The sequence below is a fragment of the Trichomycterus rosablanca genome, chromosome 18 (genome assembly GCF_030014385.1).
Source record: "Trichomycterus rosablanca isolate fTriRos1 chromosome 18, fTriRos1.hap1, whole genome shotgun sequence".
Taxonomy (NCBI): Eukaryota; Metazoa; Chordata; class Actinopteri; order Siluriformes; family Trichomycteridae; genus Trichomycterus; species Trichomycterus rosablanca.
The window spans coordinates 9,461,435-9,482,593 of record NC_086005.1 but is presented as its reverse complement, the minus strand read 5'-3'; the positions used below and the strand labels follow the sequence as shown (position 1 = coordinate 9,482,593).

Here is a 21,159-nt window from a genome sequence, read left to right as displayed (position 1 = left end):
TCCTTGCAGCTTAACCTTTCTGCCACCCTTCCTCACATTCACGCTCATGTACTTTAGATTTACCTCTGCTAACTTTTATTCTACCTCTCTCAAATGAATATCTCAATCTCTCAAGGCTCTCCTCAACCTGCTCTTTACTCCCGCTACAAATCATAATGTCATCCGTGAACATCATATTCCATAGAGACTCCTGCCTAATCTTGTCCGTCAGCCTGTCCCTGACCATTGCAAACAAGGAAGGACTCAGAGCTGACCCTTGCAGTCCCACTTTCACTTCAAACCTGTCCATCATTCTTACTGCACATCTCACTGCTGTCACACTGTCCCCATATGTATCTTGCACCACCCTCACATGCATCTTTACCACACCAGATTTCCTCATACCACAATACCACAGCTCCTCAATCGGCATCGTATCATAAGCTTTCTCTAGATCCACGAACACACAACTCTTTTTTTTGCATTTTAATTTAAAAGACTGCAGAGGTGAAAAATAGTAACAGCACCACATATAATTATCATTTCAAGAGACTCAAACTTTATAAAGATAACGATATAACAATAATTAAAACAAAATAGAAATCTTAATTAGCTATATCCTTTATAGGAATAGCTCACACCCAACCCTTACTTTAAATATTGTGCAGCAGAACCTCCTTACATTAGGAAAAGTGCAAAACTACAAAAAGTTATTTACAGGTTTCTTAAAAGGAACACAAGCCTGTGAAGTGAAGTGAGTCTGTATCAGTATCTAGGCTGGGGGGGGGCATCAAGTAATCACTCTGCTCAGATTTGATTTTGTCCTCTTGTGACTCTGGGGGGGTGGATGGAGGGGGTAAGTTCTGCTTCTAACAATATAGACTACAATTCCCATGCTCCCACGGACTGTCACGTGACTTGCACATGTCCCCAGTCAGCCAATCCTGATCGCGCTCATCGGCTCCGGAGTTGTGATTCAGTTCGGCTGTGTTTGATTCAGTGACTCTTATTTGAACTCTGTTTGTGTATCGTTTTGCCGATCGTGTTTGCGCTCCTTATTTCTGAATCTAACCGTTACCGTGTATAATCCTTGTTGTCTTCCATTTACTGTTTTAGTCTATCCTCTGGTTTTGGACTGTACCTGATTTTGTACACTGTTTTTGCCCTTTTTATATTAAACTTTCCCTGATTTATATTCCGCGAGCGTCTGGTCAGTTTCTGCCTCGTGACATGTTGGTATTTTAATTAAAAGATAAAGTATGTAAACAATCATGACTGTCACATTTCTAACATCGGGTGAAAACATTCATGCGAATTAACCGAATTAATCGTGAAAATCGCCCAGCCCTACATGAAACCATATGACCGTTTAAAAATCCACACCTTTTCTCAACCTAGCTTCCACTACTCTTTTCCAGATCTTTGTGCTGTGGCTGATTTGTAGTTGCTGCAGCTCTGCACATCAGTCTTATTCTTAAAAATCGGAACCATTATACTTCTTCTTCACTACCTATGCACCCTGTCTTTAAAACCATATCCCAACACCTCATCATCACCTTTATTCCCTTCACCAATGTGTCAATTGAAGTCAGCTCCAAACACAATTCTCTCTTCTTTTGGTTCCCTCTCAACCATTTCATTTCACTTACTTCAGAAATCTTCTCTCTCCTCCATCTCACAACCCACTTGTGGGGCATATGCACTGATGACATTCATCAGCACTCCATCAATTTCGAGCTTCACACTTATCCCACTATCAGACACTCTTTTCACCTGCACTACATTTACTGATGTACTCTTCTTTCAAGATTATCCCTACTGCTTTCACCTCCCATCTACACCATGGCAGAACAGTTTAAACCTGCAAAGCTCCTAGCCTTACTGTGCTTCAATTTGCTCTTTTGCACACACAGTATGTCAACCCTTCTCTTTATCATATCAGCTAGCTCTCTACCTTTAACAGTCACAGTGCCTGAATTCAATGTAAGTTTACAGTGCAGTGCAAAATATGGTTAAAATTTATAAGATTTTGTAATATTTTAAGTGTCCAGTGAGATGAATGGATCTGCATTCAAGCAGCTGCCTAAGTAGAGAGGATTCTAATAAGTCATCGACTCATAAGTCAGGTTATTCAAACGCACTACTTAGACAGCGATAACATCAGGTTTCGCTTACTAAGCTAACACAGTTAGCATCATGCCATTCAAACCAATGGGATGAGGTGGCACAACGCGCTAGCATGTCATATAACATCTTTCTCCGTGTACCGAAAACGGTAAAACTGTCCCTGACAAGCCCGAACTTGCAAATAAATACACGTTCATACAAAGTCAAAATCAATAATAATTTATTTACGTTTGAAAATATCTCCGCCGCTAAGGCAGCATCGGATGCTCACTCGTTCTTGAGTCCAAATAGCGTTGAAATTTTAAGATACCTTACTAGTGAGGATATTAAGGCATCTAGGATTTCGAACAGCCTAATTCTCGGGAGCGTGCATAGGATGACGTAAAATGCGTCTATGTAGTGAGCTCACTAGGTTTTTGAACACACCCCTTGTCTCATGTCAGCAATAATAAAGCAACAACGAACTATCCTCAGTTTTCTTTGTAGGGGTTCTGGCCAGGTAGACTTTTTTCCCAGTACATGAGAATTAAAACACGGAATTCTTTTGCAGTTTCTGATCTCTGCTATTCAATTGTGTAATTCAAACATAATCAGTAATTAGTATTTTGATGGTAAATCAAAAAATCTCACAAGTCAGCTACCTCGGGGAATAAGCTTATTTCGATTCTGTCTGGATTGCTCCTACGGTTGACATCTCAATACTGGCAAGCCAGCCTTCAAACAGCAAGACAGATGATTGACAGTCCTCTGAAGATGACTTTTTAAAAGATTGATTTCTTTTTGGTTCTGTGTTTATTTGGTCCCAGAAGTGTTGTGTAATAAAAATACAAACTGCTCAGTGACAGAATGTTACAGTGCAACTTTTCTAAGAGTATAATCACAAAAATGGTAAACTAAATCAATGTAGCTATGCCTTACTTGCAAACATATTTAAGACATTTGTTAGCAAGTAAACCCCACACAGTATCTATTAAAGAAAAGCATAAACATTAAACAAGATTTGTTTTATTCTTCGTTTTGTGTTTTTTAATCCCACAAAAAAGAAACTATTAAAAAACTCAATAAATAATAACAATTAATATGTAATCAGTTAATCCTAGTTCACATCTCTTTGAAATTCAACTAAACAATAAAATAAACTGTCTTTATTTACTAAAGTAAAAGATAAACCGTTTACAATACAATGTACACTGATCAGCCATAACATTAAAACCACCTCCTTGTTTCTACACTCACTGTCCATTTTATCAGCTCCACTTACCATATAGAAGCACTTTGTAGTTCTACAATTACTGACTGTAGCCAATCTACTTCTCTACATACCTTTTTAGCCGCTTTCACCCTGTTCTTCAATGGTCAGGACTCCTACAAGACCACCGCAGAGCAGGTATTATTTAGGTGGTGGATCATTCTCAGCACTACAGTGACCCTGACATGGTGGTGGTGTGTTAGTGTGGGTTGTGCTGATATGAGTGGATCAGACACAGCAATGCTGCTGGAGTTTTTAAAAACTGTGTCCACTCACTGTCTACTCTATTAGACACTCCTACCTAGTTGGTTCACTTTGTAGATGTAAAGTCAGAGACGATCGCTCATCTATTGCTGCTGTTTGAGTTGTTCATCTTCTAGACTTTCATCAGTGGTCACAGGACGCTGCCAAGCACTTCTACTTGCTTAAAGACCCCATGTGCTATTCTTCTCTGTAACATGCACAAATAAAGCTTACTATGTATTGAAGCTAATGAAATGCTCAGCTCACACACGGCCTGTAATGTCCTTGTAAATAGCCGATTCAGCCCTTCAGCTAATCAAAGCCAACAGCTAGATAAATATAATATGCATACAATGCAGTGTTTTCCCGTTGTACTTTGTAATCTGCATTATTTATAAATGAAGCATTTGAATAATGAAGCTTGATTGTATGTGTAACAGCGCAATGCTCAGGGTGCATGGCCTAAGAGGTGTTCATGTGATTGTATACTTCTCTAATGGAGCTTAATGGATTATGTGTGGCGCTCGGCTGCTTTAATGGGGTGAGATGCCTTGGAGATTCATTCTCTTTGCTTTCTCTTTGCTCTCTGTCTGACCTGCAGTTAAGTCTTACCACTGACAGACATGGGAGGAATAGATTTGTCAAAATCGGCCTAAAGGACTTGCAGTTTCTACAAACAGGAGCCTTGACTCAGAGCACTGTAATACCAAAAAAAAAAAAAAGCCAGACGTTTTGTTCACATCTTCTTTGCCTTGGTTAGATCATTTAAAATACAGGAGACCCTGCAAAGCTGTCAAATATCTGAGTAATTTTATAGAAGTGAAAACACATCAATCTGATGGCATAGGTCAGGCTACCATAGATCATTTTGCGCATTATTTATGACATTATCATTTTTAATAATGTTGTGCAATGCAGCAACTGTGAGCTCAGGGCTTGCTGTTTCCGCTCACCATGGCAACACATCACATGAAAAAATGCATTTCTCAGTTAACATGCAAGTGCCACGATGTTGCATCACGCCATGTTGATTTTCCTTTGCAATACAATAAGCCAATCTATTTTTCAGACCTGAAACATGCATTTGGAATTTTCAGCTCCATAAATACGAGGAAAATTTAAGAACTGAATGGATGAATAAATAACCAAGAAAAACACCGATCAGCCATAACATTAAAACCACCTCCTTGTTTCTACACTCACTGTCCATTTTATCAGCTCCACTTACCATATAGAAGCACTTTGTAGTTCTACAATTACTGACTGTAGTCCATTTATTAGAGCAGGTATTATTTAGGTGGTGGATCATTCTCAGCACTGCAGTGACACTGACATGGTGGTGGTGTGTTAGTGTGTGTTGTGCTGGTATGAGTGGATCAGACACAGCAGCGCTGCTGGAGTTTTTAAATACCATGTCCACTCACTGTCCACTCTATTAGACACTCCTACCTAGTTGGTCCACCTTGTAGATGTAAAGTCAGAGACGATCTCTCATCTATTGCTGCTGTTTGAGTTGGTCATCTTCTAGACCTTCATCAGTGGTCACAGGACGCTGCCCATGGGGCGCTGTTGGCTTTGTTTTTGGTGGTGGACTATTCTCAGTCCAGCAGTGACAGTGAGGTGTTTAAAAACTCCAGCAGCATTGCTGTGTCTGATCCACTCATACCAGCACAACACACACTAACACACCACCACCATGTCAGTGTCACTGCAGTGCTATGAATGATCCACCACCCAAATAATACCTGCTCTGTAGTGGTCCTGTGGGGGTCCTGACCACTGAAGAACAGCATGAAAGAGGGCTAACAAAGCATGCACAGAAACAGATGGACTACAGTTAGTAATCGTAGAACTACAAAGTGCTTCTATATGGTCAGTGAAGCTAATAAAATGGACAATGTGTGTAGAAACAAGGAGGTGGTTTTAATGTTATGGCTGATCGGTGTAAATAAATACCTGAATGTAGGACTATAATAATGTAGTAGGAATTGAAAAAAAGAGATGTATAAGATATTTGACCCAATTATATAAGTTATAAAATTTGGAACAAAAATTATTCTATGAATGAATGAACAAATGAATAAATGAATGAATGAACTAAACCTTACATGACTCTACCTGGGGAAAAACTGGAGAAAAGGCAGGAATAAGAGAGAGCTGCATTTAGGGTTGTGGCTGAGAGGAAATACCATGACACATTATTGAAGGTTCTTTTGGCACTAAGCTGCTTATTGATAAAAGCACTAATCTGGCTGGCAGCAGGTAAAGAGGATGTGGTGATAAAATATCAGTGCTAAAGGCAACACCATCAGGAAGCTGAGCCTTCACAACGCTGCACCATTATTCTCATGATTATTTTTGCATAAAAGTGTAAACCTGACCTCGGGAGAGTTGCACAATGAGCTCCTGGCAGAAGCAGGCCTGATTTTTATCAGTGAAGATAAGACAAGCAATTTTAGAATTTACGGTTCCACTTTTCCTGGATTATTTTCTTTGCTAGTTCTGTAAACAAGATGGTAATTTGATGCAATAAGAGATTTTCTATCTCTGGCAATGGGAAGATATTAAAAAAATCCTGGTTAGTTTGTGATAAGCAAAAAGCATTGTTTCCTGAAGCTGGGTTTACATAAAAACTCACTGGGATGTATGAAGAATGTTTATAAGGAATTTAATCTAACTGTGAGCCCTTGGATATTAACATAATCACCGTTATTATTGTCAGTCTCATCTTCGCCCACATCATAATTAGTCTCCCATTTGCATACTACCACTGTGTACTGCTTCATGCATTACCACACCAACGTCTCTCCCTGTCTCCTTAATCTACAGAGCAAACTTGTTCTGCTCTTAAAGCATCCCTCTCCTCCACATGCTGAGATCTCTTTTAATAATAGTAAAAAAAACCTAATAAAAATGTATTAATAACATTACATTCAAAACTTTAATATGCTCCAAAACAGGCTTAAATGAACATGGGTTTTGAGCAATGATCCAATACCCCTGTAAAAGATCTGCCAGGCAATTGCAGCATGCTTGCCTAGATCATAAAAATCAATCATCCTTGACTAAAAAACAACCTTTTGCACTTGCAGTAGTACGATCATTTGAAGAAAGCTGGCAAAAACCACTGAGTTTTAAAGTACTTACTTGGGTGAAGGCCAAAAAGTAGGTTGAATCATACAAATTGCCTGTAAAAGAATTTGTCAGGTTTTACCTTGAGTGGTTATACTGTCTTATCTCTCAAAATGCCCTGGACAAGATCATTCATTTGAAATATGTCTGTCCAGCAAACTAAATCCCTGAGCACTTGTCCAGGGCAATCGATTGCAAACTGTCAGCCTAGACTAGTCAATCGGTAAGTGCCTACACTAGACATTCACGAGGAGGAAACAGTGCTTAAAGATCTTCAACAAACAAAAACACAAACTATTACCCTATCCTAACCCTTGTTAGCCCACAAAATATTGAAGGGGTGCACCAGTGGGGTGCTCTGTGTAGGTAGCACATCGCATTAAAACGTCTCATTAGTGTTAAATTTTACTCAGACTGTGAAATGTCTGTATTGTAATTTATTCCTGAAGTATTTGTTTATAATTGCTTGTTCGTGTCTTCCCTGCAGGCAACAGAGGGTCCTGATCTCTCAAATCCATGCCACTGTCAGAGCCTGAAAGACCGTACGGTGGTTAGCTCTGCTAAAAGCACTGAGGGATGTCGGTTTTGTGCTTTAATGAGGAGCAGTCCTAGGGTATTATTGGATAAATCCACCATGGAGGGGAACCTGAAAGGGTGGGTGCCAGGTTTGATGAGTTAAAAACTGCATTCTGGGTATGGTTATTAGAAAGCTGGAATCAGTTAGAGCAGATGCTCAAAAATAGGAAATTTTGGGGTCTAAAAGCTGACTGTTTTTTTATACCAAGCTAAGGTAAAAAGGGTCCAAAAAGATGCCATATATTTTATGCCTTTAGATTCTTCTTTTTTGCAAACATGCTGATTTCTTGCCAAAGTCAATTCACAATACAGTGGGCATAATTTACTCAAGAGGAAAGTAGGCGGAGAGAAGAGCATTACCTTAGAGAGAGGCAGAGTGGGGTAAAGAGAAAATATCCTGCAGGAATCCATGCCTTTTGATGGCAGATTTTCTACTTTTTCTCCCACTTAGTGTAAATATAGATGGCAAAGGGAAGATATTGAGATAGAACGAATGATAGTTATGGAAGCTGTGGGTAGCATGGCCTAACCTAATGCCATTTTCAGCTGGAGCCAGTCTAAAAGAAAAATCATATACTTATTGTGCCTGCTTTGCTCCTGTGGAGCAGCACTGATGGTCACAGCAGGGTAAAGGGGTTTGGGGAGTAATGTTCTGAAACACTGGCTCTTGGAGTTCACACTGGGTGAAGAAGGTTAAACAATGTCTTCTATTAATTAAAGCCTGCCCCAAAATCGGATCCCTGCCTCCCAATCCTGCCACACCAGCCGAATCTAAAGTTGTGCAGAAATGTCAAGAAGCCTAGTGTAGGCACATCCCTATGCTATCTCTACCTAATTAGGAGTTCTAATTGTGTGGTTTTAATTTAAGCACAGATGTATGACTTCACACCTCTCATCATGCCTACTTTAATATAAATTGGAATTTCTCATCTTTATTCTACCTCTGTGAGCATCTCTCCCATTCTGTCCTGAAGGGGAGGAAATGTTTTATAGAAATACAGAACTGAATCCTAGATAGCTACAGTAAATTGGCATTGTTTTTTTTACATTGAGATTGTTTTATCAGTACACGGGTGAGGCTGAAACTGCACAAAAGCTGTGCTTTGCATCAGTTATAGGTGCATTTTATTGTCCAAATTTACACAGGCATCAAACAAACCTTTTTACTTGGGATGTTCAAAGTGACTTTAACTAATACAAGTGCAATATATAAATCTTCAAGGTTAAATATATTATATATAAATATATAGTTAGGGCACTAAATTCATGGGGTAATGTGCTTAATTTCACGGACCTCATTTTTCAAAAATCACAGATTACACGGATTTTTTAAGAAAAGTGCCACATTTCACGGCAGTCATTAAATAACACTCATAAATTAAATTATAGAATCAATGGAAGCTACAATACACAGCACAGTCAACCTTAATAGCTCCCTCTCAAAGACGAATGTCCGTGTTTTGACACACCATCCTCTGTGTCTACAGAATCTGTTTAGCTGCTTTAGACTTCGACATCTTGAACATTTTGCCTAAGCAATTACTAGTCTAACCAAGCATCTTAAGTAGGGGTGGGTTTATAAAATCGATTTTTCGATTTGAATCGATCTTTATTTGAACGATCCGATATCGATTCATTTAAACGCCAGATCGATCTTTTAAATACGCCCCTTTTTACGGTGTACACGGAAATCTGTTACCCCCTTTAATTTCGCGTGACCAGCCAGTGTTTTTTTGCGCAACGAGATCTGACCTGCACATCAGTTCAGCATGGCAGAAGCTCAAGTTATGCAGGGCTCTAGAGTGCGACCAATTTGGTCGCACATGCGACCTAATTTCTCAATGGTGCGACTAAAAAAAATCTCAGGTCGCACCGGTGCGACCAGGCATCCGAGGGAAAAAAAAACCAGACACACATTAGGCCAATATCATGGTCTAAACCAATCAGAGATAGCGAAGGGCGGGACATTATTGTAGCGGTTATATGTGAGCGACATTCAGCTCAGCCAATCAGAATGCAGCACCAGGTTTATACACATTTTGGATATGAGACTCGCTGGATGTCCCCAGAATGAAAGTTCGGGTTCTGGAGCTCGGCGGTGTAAAGTGTTGTAAAGCTCACTTAAGTCCTGACTAAACAGTTAAAGTGACTCGACCCTGTCGTGTGCCTTTATTCCCACACCTCCACCACCGCACAGCAAAAGACCCGCAGCATCCCCACCGGACAGCGGCTAGGTGAGCCGACCCTCTACAGTAGCAAGGGGCTAATGCTAGCGGTAAAGTGTGGCGATAGTGAAAGTAAAAACACGACAATATTTTCGTTAAGTAAAATATAAAAATAACTAAAAGACCAAAATATATTACAATACATGTAGTCAAAATACGCAGTGAGTGCACCGCAAGCGATTTTGGGAATCTGTGTAAAAGATTCAGTAAAGCCGATAATATAATGCACTGCATTTAAGATTACACTCTAACACACACAAACATATACATATAATTTTAAATACACACACACACATAAATAGATATACACACATACATACACATTTACTCTATTATTATTTTTATAATTTTTATAAGTGTGCTATAATTAGTCTGTAATACTATAATTAACTGTATTAACTGTATAATTACTACAGTATATTAACTGTAAAGAGCATGGGAAGACCATGGCCGGCAATAGTATATTTGTGACTGGTTCTAATACATTTCGAATTGAAAGGCTGAAAAAGCCCAATGCATCTATAAAACACATTACATGCCGCGATAAATGCACTGCCCAAGTGTCCCCCTCTCCCCACTGCCTTTCAGTGGCAGGCAGTAGCAAACAGATCATCAGACAAGGCCATGTTGACCAGATTGTTAGTTATTTACAAGTCAATATTGCCTGTGTGGACAGTGATTTAAAAAAAAAAAGTGAACCTGTAAAACTGCGGTGTTAAATGCGATGCGGTCAAAAATTTGGGTGCACCTAACTTTTGTGCTGGTGCACCTAAGAAAAAAAGTTAGGCGCACCAGTGCAACCAGTGCAAAAAGTTAGTCTAGAGCCCTGTTATGCCTGGTTCACTTTTCGATTTTCGCTCGGCGACGGGTCGGCGCTAGGTTCGGGAGGAACTCGGTGTTCGCTCTGCGATCAAAACTCGGCTCTCAATCAATGTGAGAAACAGTGAGGGGAAACACAGGGGAGAGGTTGTAAACAGGTGGTACAGGGGCGTAATATAGTTTCTATCAGAATACATCAGCACACGAGTTTTACAGTATTTCTGACCTGATTGTTCTCTACAAAACAAAATATTTATTAACCTCCAACTCACTACAGAACGATCCATGCTGCTCGTGTTGCCAAATCCACTCAGATTCCTTTATTTTTCTCCTTTTATCTACATCAGCGCACAAACTTTGATCGCTCGCTACTTGTTGATGTGCATGTTTGGACGTGGTATCATTAAACCTTTCATCACTTCTCACGTTTGTTTTCGTGACAAAACGTAGTTTTGGAGACCAGAGAAGCTCGCCTGTGATTCCAGTTGGAGATAGATGGTGTAGTGTAAAACCCCCCATCGCCTGTGAGTCGTGCAGTGTGAACTGTACAGCGACCCGGCAAATCAGAGTGTCGTGTAGTGTAAACTTGGCATAAGCTGTTCAACAGCCAGGTGTATGTTTACATTACATTTACAATGTTGTAGTGTGTCAGACATATAAAATAATAATAAAAAATAAATGCTACTGTTTTCTGTTTTGGATTAATTATTTATGTAAACAAAATACAAAAATATTTGTAATAATGAGTGTACTTTGTACAATTATCACATTCGTTCTCTGAACATCTGTACATATTTAAACAAAACCTGTTAATGTAACTCAAATATGCCTAAATGTGTTGAATCGAAATCGAATCGAATCGGGACCTTGTGAATCGAATCAAATCGATCCAGGAAATTAGTGGTGATACCCAGCCCTAATCTTTAAAGTTTGCTGCATTTATAAAGAAAGAAATAAACTGTACACAAACTATCGCAGTAGGTCATCCGTAATACGTATTCGGACACACTACCCGCTCTCGTTCAGTATGGAAGTATGCGATTTTGGACGCAGCCTGTCAGAACCCAAGACAGAAAGTCTGTTACACTAACATAATTACCGTATGATTGCTAGGATCGCTTTATATTTCAAACACTATGTGAATGAAAAATGTTAAGTCGCTGAACACAAACCTTAAATTTTTACTTTTACAGCACGGGAGATGGCTCATTACATGAATTAGGTAGGGCCTTAATTACAGTACATAAGGGTGGATAAATCACAGGTTTATTAGCTAGTTCACTGGGCAAAAGAAAACTTCAATGGGCTGCCGATTTCTATGTTTTGGTTTTTCAAAAACTTTTATGTTAATTGGTAGCAATGCTATCCAAACTAAAACATGGTAGCTAATTTTATTTAACCCACAGTGAAAATGAACTAGTCTGCTAGACAAGCTATGAATACAGAGTAATTGATAAGTAAATAAAAAAAACCATAAAATAAAGTAGACACAATGTATCTTTTATGTCTGTTGTGTATCAGATATTCTAAAAAAAAAATAAAAATTGTGTTACATTCAGAAACCTGTGAAATAATACAATGTTCAGTAATAATGCAAAAAGAGATGTTGATAAATGCCACAAAATATTCTTGTAACCTCTACTCCAGCAGAGTCCTAAGTCACCTGTCCACCACGTAATCAGAAATAAAATACTGATAGTGACATACAGTTTCTTTGTTCAGAGTGCCACGGCTGCTGATTTGTACACCCCTTGTGTACTATGAAGTCTGTACTGGATTATGAATCATACAAGCGCTATAATATATCCATTAAAATGGTGTAAAAAAAAAAGCATGTTGGACCCGGTGCCAATTTAATCAGCGATGCCATTTTGTAGGCTGAGTGTCACGCTTAGAAGCCATAAAAAACACATTTTGATTGTGCGAGTAAGAGGTGAAGAAAAACTATCTGATCCCTGACACAATACATGCAACCTGATAATCCGCTCAATGCAAACATAACCCATTAAAAAATCATTCATTTACTAAATAAACATTTATCATTAAAATAACAGACATTTTCAGAACTAACATTCAATAACAGATTAATATGTAAAACTATGTGTAAATGGATATTTTATATTTTATTTATTTCCCTTTAGTATCCCCACCTTGTGTAAGTTTCTGTTAGTTGTCTGCTGAAAACTGGGACTCTGTAAAACTGTGACCATGACACACCATGACACCCTACTGTATAGATATTATAAACAGGAAAAAACACTGGCATGTGTTTTCCACTGGCAATCTTTGTTTATTTTACAGTGACAGAAATAGAGCTTTAAGTAGTTTGCAGAAGTATTTTTAAAATATTTAATTGGCTTGTAAACACAATCTGTTGACAATCATTTGTTTTTAATGGAATTATGTTTATAGTATTTGTTAATGTAGCATAGCAGGCAGCAAGAAATTATTTCAGTGAGACTGATCTACCTCTGAATTACTAGTATGTATGCTTATATCAATAAAGCAGAATCATTTTTTCATCTTGGTACTGGTATTTGGATATTTTTTGTCATCCCTAACAGAGGAAAGAAAAGGCAAAAGACAAGCAGTAAAGCACAGACAATGCTGCAAAGTTTACAGAGACTGAGGGAGCGTACCATGTCACTTCAGTAAAACACACCTGAGCACATCCACAATAACACACAATAACACTGACTGTATTGCCATCGGTTGCGCCAGGTCCTATTTCACCACATCTGTCACTTGTCTTGGCGCACACTTTTAATATTTATTTTGGTCAATCTGTTCTGCCTGATGTGTGTAGAGATCCCTCAGAAGAGTTCACATCTGCTGAGAGTTGTCATGTGAGTTAACATCTGTCCCTGTTTTTGTATGCCTGTCAGTCAACTCTGCTACAAAGACAAGTACGCAAACAAGCCACAGGTTAATTGTGGAATGTCTATGTGAATGTAGAATGCAGGTCATATATAAAAATAAACCCCGCTCCACATTTACATGCATGTCTCACAAAGTCCAACCCAGATACAAACACAGCATGCATTGCTGCAGTCTATTGTCACTTCCATGCCATATGCTGTCCATCACAGTGCTGCTCTGGGTCACTCTCGTCTCCAGTCAGTTAGTCCACAGGGCCTGCACTCACCCCAACTGTCAGCTAGCATCTGCTGGCATTACCAACCAGCAGGCTGGTACTGACAAAACCAGAGACCTTGCTTCCTCAAACCATGGCTCATGCATATCCTCTGCCTACTAACCATAACTAACATGCTTATTCAGGAGAATGAGCTCAGCCTGATACCTCAATTCATCCCCTGGGCTCCGACACACACGTACACAAATCATTCAGCTTCAGCCACTTAAAACGCAACTCCCTTTGCCTACACAAAATTAATGTCCTGGATTAGCATTTGAAAGCATTCGGCTAAAAAGTGCCGAGAAGTTGGCAGTGGACCTGCTTAACAAAAGAAAGTCAGCTATAAGTATCCACTCTATCTACCAGTCTGATTACTGACTCTGTGGGCACAGTGGGATGCTGGCAGATAAGCATAATTTTACACTGTACTTAAGCCCAGAACAGGAACAATGTAAACCAATAATGAAAAACATCAGGTATAAATTTGACCGTTTTAAAGCTTTGAAAAACACAATGGTACAATACATGCATTTTATTTAATACCTGTCTAATTCTACATTGGGTATTAGGTATTTTTCCTTATGGTTTGTCTGATATTTCAGTTAAGCCTGTTAAAACAATCTACTGCAGACCACAACCTTTAATCCACTGTATCTAAGAACTAACTAGGCATTTTTAAAAGCATATAAACAGAAAATATAGAAAGCAAGCATCTATTTTTTTAATCAGTCAGTCTATTCAGATTTAGACGAAGTGTTAGTTTCAGAAGTTGCACATTATCTTCAGATAATGAAATGTTTGTAAGACTTACCGATTTTGTGCTGTATTTTGGCTGACTGGTTTTGTAGCTGTAATCCGAGTATTGGTCAGATCCAGTAGAGTTGTCATCTCTTTCTGTTCCCACGAATGTATTGGTGGCAGGAAGCTCCTGGACTGCTTGATGCTTCTGGGAAGCAGATGGAGACTGGGCCTGAAGTTGAATGGAAGGCAGGGGTGAATTTGAGCGATAATGCCTGCCCAAGTCAGGGCTGCCAGGTGGGTAGGTCAAAGGCAGGTGGATCCTGGGGCTATCATTAACCCCGTCAATGTTAAATTTTAGACTCTTTTGAAGACTAACCTCTTCATCTTCTCCAAGAGGTTTAGGTGACTTTTGAGGCTTTCCTTTTCTCCCCTTTTTGCTCTTAATGCACTTTGGCCCTTGTTTGGGAGCATACAGATCTTTGGTCTCTTTTTTCCCAGCTTGATAGCCACTTTTGGTTTCCCTCTGTAGGTGATGTCTGATGAAAACTACTGCTATAATTACTGTAACAACCCCTGCCATGCCAGCTAAACTACCATACACAATGTTGCTTCTTTGAGCAGCTAGACCATAGTCAGGGTCACCTGCAATGTCCGTGTCTAGTGGAGTGTATAAACTATGTCCCACTAGACCCTCCACTAGGCTGACGTTTGAAATGGTCTCATTAACATAAATGTGCACCAAGGCAGTTGCATGGCGGGAAGGTTTGCCTCTATCGCTCACTTTCACAACTAATCGATGCAGTCCCCCATGTTTTCGAGTCAGCTCCTTGGTTAGTTTGATCTTTCCATCAGATGGAGAGATGTAGAAGAGCTCATGAGGGTTTCCACCAGCTATACTATAGACCAGTTCAGCATTGGCACCAGAGTCCATATCCTCAGCCTCTACCACCTCAACAACACTGTCAGGTGATGCCAGGGGGGACAGACGTGTGAAAGATGAATTGGAAGGCTTTGTTACTACAGGTGCATTGTCATTCTCGTCGAGAACATTGATGGTCACACCAACATAAGATGACCTAGGCGGGTCCCCTCCATCCACTGCTTTAAGTCGGAAAGTGTAGCTACTTTCTTTCTCCCGGTCAAAGGATATACTGGACAAGATAGTTCCTGTGCCATTCTGAACTACAAATTTTCCAACATTTGGTTCCACAGAGAGCTGGACTTGAGAATTTTCACCTTTATCCATATCTAATACAGTCACCATGCCAACAGGGCTAAGTGGTGGCATGTTCTCCAGTACTGAGAAGCTGTAGGTACTAAGCATGAACTTGGGGTCATTGTCGTTTCGATCCAGCACCTTTATAACAACTGTTGCTGTTCCTCTGTGGCTAGGAACACCCTTGTCTGCTGCAGTGACACGAAACTCATAACGTTCCTTGTGCTCACGGTCAAGTGGGCTTCTTGCTCTTACTTCTCCTGTGTTTGCGTCAATCTCAAAAAGTCCCCTTGTTGAGGAGTCTGCAACAATGCTGTAAATGAGTTCTGCATTGGTTCCACTGTCTGCATCTAAAGCAATAACATCAATAACCTTTTCTCCTGGCTGGTTTTCTTCAGCAAACTCTACTTCAAACACAGGCAGTGAGAATATGGGAGAATTGTCATTAATGTCAGTGACTTGGACTTTCAAAGAGTTGGTGCTGGACAAAGCTGGGTTGCCTGAGTCCACAGCGACAATTTCTACCCGATAGTCCCTGACTCGTTCATAGTCTAGAGGTGTGGTGGTTTGTAAAAAGTACTTCTTTTTGTTATCCACAAAGGAATCACCAGCTGGTCGGAGCTGGAATGGAACATCCCCAGCTACCACACAAGTCACCACTGCATTTTCTCCTTCATCCTTATCTGAAACTTGCACCAGCGCCACGGCTGTGCCCACTGGCATATCTTCAGAGATGTTTGCCACTCCGTCGCTATGAGTCCTAAGACCAATACCACGGATCTCCACAGCTGGTGCATTGTCATTCTGGTCAGTTACATCAACAGAAACGTAAGTAGAGGAACTTTTAGGTGAAGGACCTTTGTCCCGGGCAATTACATGGAATTTTAGACTGTTTATCTCTTCACGATCCAATGGGCCTTTGACGTATATGATGCCAGTGGAACGGTCAATCTGAAGTAACTTTGGGACTGGATCACTGGCCTGGTGTATAGTGTATTCAATCTCACCATTTGGACCCAGATCTGAGTCATTAGCTTTGACCTGCAAATATAAAGATGAAAAAAGATCAGAACTCTAATGATAATACATCTGACTAAAAGGTCATAATATGAAATAAGCACATTCTGTATAAACATGCTGGATGTACAATGATGAGGATAATTTTGGAACTTCTTAGTTACTATTCCACACAGATTTACTCCATGTTTACTCCACACTGGTCCTACTCTAGTAATAACTTAGATCTATAAGAATCACTACTTCTGTATCATCCAACAGCGGCATAGTTCACATTAACCAGCCTTCCATGGGAGGAGCAGGGTCAGACTTTGAGGGCATTTTTAATGACAATTCACTCACACCTTTAATTTAACATGTCTACAAATACAATTTTAAAGCACAATTTGAAATATTTTGTCAGAAATACTAGTTGTCAAATGTGCTTAGGCATCACAAGCAAAAGTAGTCATGCTTTATGTGTACAACATCGATTAGAAAAGAAACCAGGCTATGCTCTGTTTATATACGAGATCAAAGTCAGGAAGAAGCAGTTGGGGGTTTAGACAGCAGTGCTGATTTAAAATAAAAACTTCCTTCTCATTGATGATGCAATACTTTTCCTTTCCCCTACTTGCTGAGATCTAAAGGTTAACAATACCGTAAAATATTTTACCTGCAATACTGAGTGTCCAACTGGGCTGTTCTCTGAAACTTCCGCTTCATAGGAGGATTTCTCAAACTTGGGAGCATTGTCATTGGCATCCGTGACGACAATTCTCAGCAAGGCACTACTGTAGCGTGGTGGGCTTCCCCCGTCCACTACTTTAATAGTAAGGTCGTAGGAATCCTTCAACTCTCTGTCCAGGTTTCCCATCACAATGAGCTGAGGCAATTTCTCACCCCTGTCATCTGCCACTTGCAGGCCAAAAAGTGAAACAGCCTCTGGTCCAGCAGAGAGAGTATAATCAGCTACTCCATTACGCTCTGTGTCTTTGTCAGTGGCCAGTGGGATGGAAAAGGTGGCTCCCATGTGAGTGTTCTCCTGAACAGAAAGAGTAAGCACAGGTGAGGGGAACTGTGGGGTGTTATCATTAATGTCCAGCACCTCGATCCGTCCCTCAATCAGTCGTGGACTTTGGTTCTGGATTAGGTCTGTGACTGACACCTCGAACTCCAGAAAGCAGGGCTTTCCTTTTATTCGACAATCCTTCAGCGTTTCTCTGTCTATGGGGGTCTCAGTGGTGAATATTTCTCCTGTTTTTCCATCCACCCTCAAGTAAGGGGTGCCCACCTCCAGCTTGTATAGATGTCCCGAGTCAGGTAAGCCCTGGTCAGCCGCCAGGCTGCCAATCACTGTGCTTGGAGGCTGCTCTTCACGAACACGGTAGAGGATGCCACCCAGTGAGCTGCTCCCATAGTCCAACACCGCCAAAAGCAGATACAATCCCACAGCGAAATCCATGTTGCCCCAGGGACGCAACACCTGAGACTGAAAAATAAAAGGTTGAAAAAACAAGTTAAGATACAAACACGGGTACAATGCAGCAAACCTAAATAGAGATGAGCAGAAGACCTGAAAAGCATCAAGGTTTCTGAGGTCTTCTGAGCATCTATATTTAAAAATCATAACATTCTAGTTTTATTTTGGGATATCTAAGGTGAAACTGCATTCATATTCCAACATAGCAGAGCAAAGTAGTTTGAGTACACTGTGAAAATACCTGTTACAAATAGTACATAACTGCCTAATTACAATTATTACAGCTAATCATAATTAGACTGATTATTTTCAGGTGTATCAACCATACATGGGTTTCAATAAGGGGTGAGCGCGGGTCGGAGGAGGCGTGAGCAGCAATATACCCACCTCGACTGCAATCAGGGATCCCCCAGCAGCGGAAGACAAATTGACTACGCTAAATTGGGAGAAAATGCATAAATAAAATAGAAAAAAATAAAATAAAAGTTTATAGTACACAGTATATAGTTTAGTACATAGCTGAATATTAATATATACTGAATGAATGTTTAAAAATATTAGAATTAGATTAGATTAAATTAGATTTAATTGCATGACAAATTAGGTTAAATCCTCTGCTGACACTAAACATCATAGCATTTTTTTATTTTGTCGGCAATGCAACAAAATCACTGTTTCTCCTAAGACTCAGAGTTAAATCATCCTCATTAATGCCACAAGGAAACTACTAATTATCACCCTTTTGAACGCTTGTCCAAGATAATCTGCTTTTCACAAATAATGATACAGCAATAAGGAATTCCTAATGAGTTTTTTTATTAAGAATATATCAGTGACTGTGCCCAAAAACAACAGCTCAGCAAACATTCCATTATTAAAAATCTAATTTAAACCCATTTTGTCAGAGAATAGAAATAGAAAAATAGAAACTCAATACAAATTTACTAGCAATGATGTTTTTTTAAGGAGAAAGACTATAAATCAAAAATTTATTATTTAGTCACTTTTGATTCATCCGTAACCTTAAAATGAATTGTGTGGTTATAAGTGATAAGGAGTGATAAGCACTGATCTGATAAGATTAAGAATGGTAAAGCAGAGAGATATTTACACAGCAGGGGAACCAATGAGCCTTATAGAAAGTAACAGATCCTTCAAAATGTATAACTCAACCAAACCCAGCTCTCCTGTACTCAGGTTACAGAGGACCTGAAGGCTTAGCCTTTATGGTAGGACATGGATTTACAGTAAAGCTTATAAGAGACCACCATTTCATCTTGGCTTTCCTGTTCAATGCTAATTTACAGACTGTAATGGTCGTGTTTGATTTCTAACCTGCTATGCCTGCTCACTAATTAATATTCCTGAGACTCTGCTTTTATCTAGATTCCCAAAGCTAAGGAGTTCTTTCTTTTTTGGCTTCATATAAATGCAGACATTAAAACATTCTTTGTGATATGAAAGAGGAACAGATGGCTTTTTGAGTTGAATTGTTCTGAGGCTTTGACAGGCTGTTTGCTTCTTGACAGAATTTGAACACCTAGTCATACAGAAAATACTTATGTTAACATATATGGAGAAACATTGTTCTGAAGTAAGACCAACAATGTTTACGCAACATACAAGTGCCCCTGGTCCAAAGCAGAGCAAAACAAGCAAGTGCAACATAATATAGCTAAACGCAAGAAAGAATACAGTAAATTAATAAGAAATTCAACTCTTCTGTAGGATGGGACTAAGGTTGGGATTGCAGCATATTGATACACTAATTGCTCAGTTATTGATGTGTCCCTTCTTGCAATTGCAGGGCAGTGTGCTGTCGATTTTCTGGAAATTATAACGTGGGGTAAAAACATGATTAGAAGGTGGGACATAAGGCCCAGTTTCTGAAGACCGAGACCATAAGAAACTCAGCCAGGAAATATGGGCTAAAAGACCTTACAGAAAGGTTAATGATTGCCCAGAGATGTCGTTTCTAGAACAATACTTTTTTGCAAGTATATTGCTGGCATAATTAAAAATATCACATTCTTCAGATGTGTAACTTGACAGCACCCTGGCAGAAGCTTAAATGTTTATTCAAATGTATTAATACTGCTTATGAATGCTGTCATTACATGTGAACCAAAATGTTAGCTGTTTAAAATATTTCATGCATTTGATTTAAATCCATGCTTGTGTGTTTTAATACAATTGATTTCCCAGTAAGGTGTAAGATTTTAAAAGCCACCTTTGCTTATGTCGCAAGTACTAAAAAGTACTGCTAATGCCTAGTTCACACTATACGATTCTTGCCCTGATTTTCGCTCACTGACTGGTCGGAGCTAGATTTGCCGGCTCGGGAGCAACTCAGCGTTCGCTCGGCGATCGAAACTCGGCTCTCAATCGCTATGTGTGAACTACTCAACAACTCGTTCCGAGTGGCTCGCCGAGCACTCGGCAACCGAAGAGAGATTTCTAGCTTGCCAAATATCTGGATCTGAGTTGCCCGACTGGCAATGAGTTGTAAAAAGGTGGGACGGGGCATAATATAGTTTATATCAGAATACACCGGCACACACACAAGTTTTACAGTATTTCTGACCTTATCGTTCTCTACAAAACCTAACACCAACGTTGCATTGCAAAAATATTTATTAACCTCCAACTCACTATAGAACAATCCATGCTGCTCGTGTAGCCAAATCCACTCAGATTCATTTATTTTTTCTCCTTGATTTTACGCTGCACATCAGCGCACAAACTTTGATCGCTCGCTACTTGTTGACGTGCATTTTCGGACGTGGTATCATTAAACCTCTCGTCACTTCTCGCGTTTGTTTTCATGACAAAACGTAGTTTGGGAAACCAGAGAAGCTCGCCTGCGATTCCAGTTGGTGATAGACGGTGTAGTGTGAAACGATCAGTCATGTAGTGTGAAGCCACACAGACTTGAAAGACTCCCGATTACAGGAGATCCAGTTGTGTAGTGTGAACTGTACAGCGACCTGGTGACTTGAAAAGTCGTGTAGTGTGAACTTGGCAAGTGTGTTTATTAAGCCAAAAAGACCTTTTGAGATTTAGTTTAAAAAAAAAAGGATACAAATATAAATAAACATTTGCTATGCATTTCCACTAGAAATAAACAGAGGTGTGTGTGCTGTGCAGTACTTGGAAAATTGGGGAGTATATATTTAAAAAAAAATAATAATAAAATAAATAAGTAAGTTTCAGATTAAATACAATTTTGGTTCAATT

The 21,159-nt window shown here is 39.6% G+C and overlaps 1 protein-coding gene across 2 annotated transcripts in view; it reads right to left on the bottom strand.

The window, feature by feature from the left end:
- pcdh1a (protocadherin 1a) overlaps positions 1–17,904 on the bottom strand; it is a 130,459-nt gene extending 112,555 nt beyond the window's left edge. The window contains exons 1-3 of one of the 2 annotated variants that reach the window (XM_063013787.1): positions 17,116–17,904; positions 14,298–16,484; positions 12,477–13,244 (exon numbers count right to left, since the gene is read on the bottom strand). In XM_063013787.1, coding sequence (XP_062869857.1) covers positions 13,236–13,244; positions 14,298–16,484; positions 17,116–17,904 — 2,985 coding nt within the window. In that variant the 3' untranslated portion in view covers positions 12,477–13,235. Of the gene's footprint in view, positions 1–12,476; positions 13,245–14,297; positions 16,485–17,115 lie in introns of those variants that run through there. The other variant, XM_063013786.1, reaches the window with a different exon arrangement.
- Between the last annotated feature and the right edge of the window lie 3,255 nt (positions 17,905–21,159).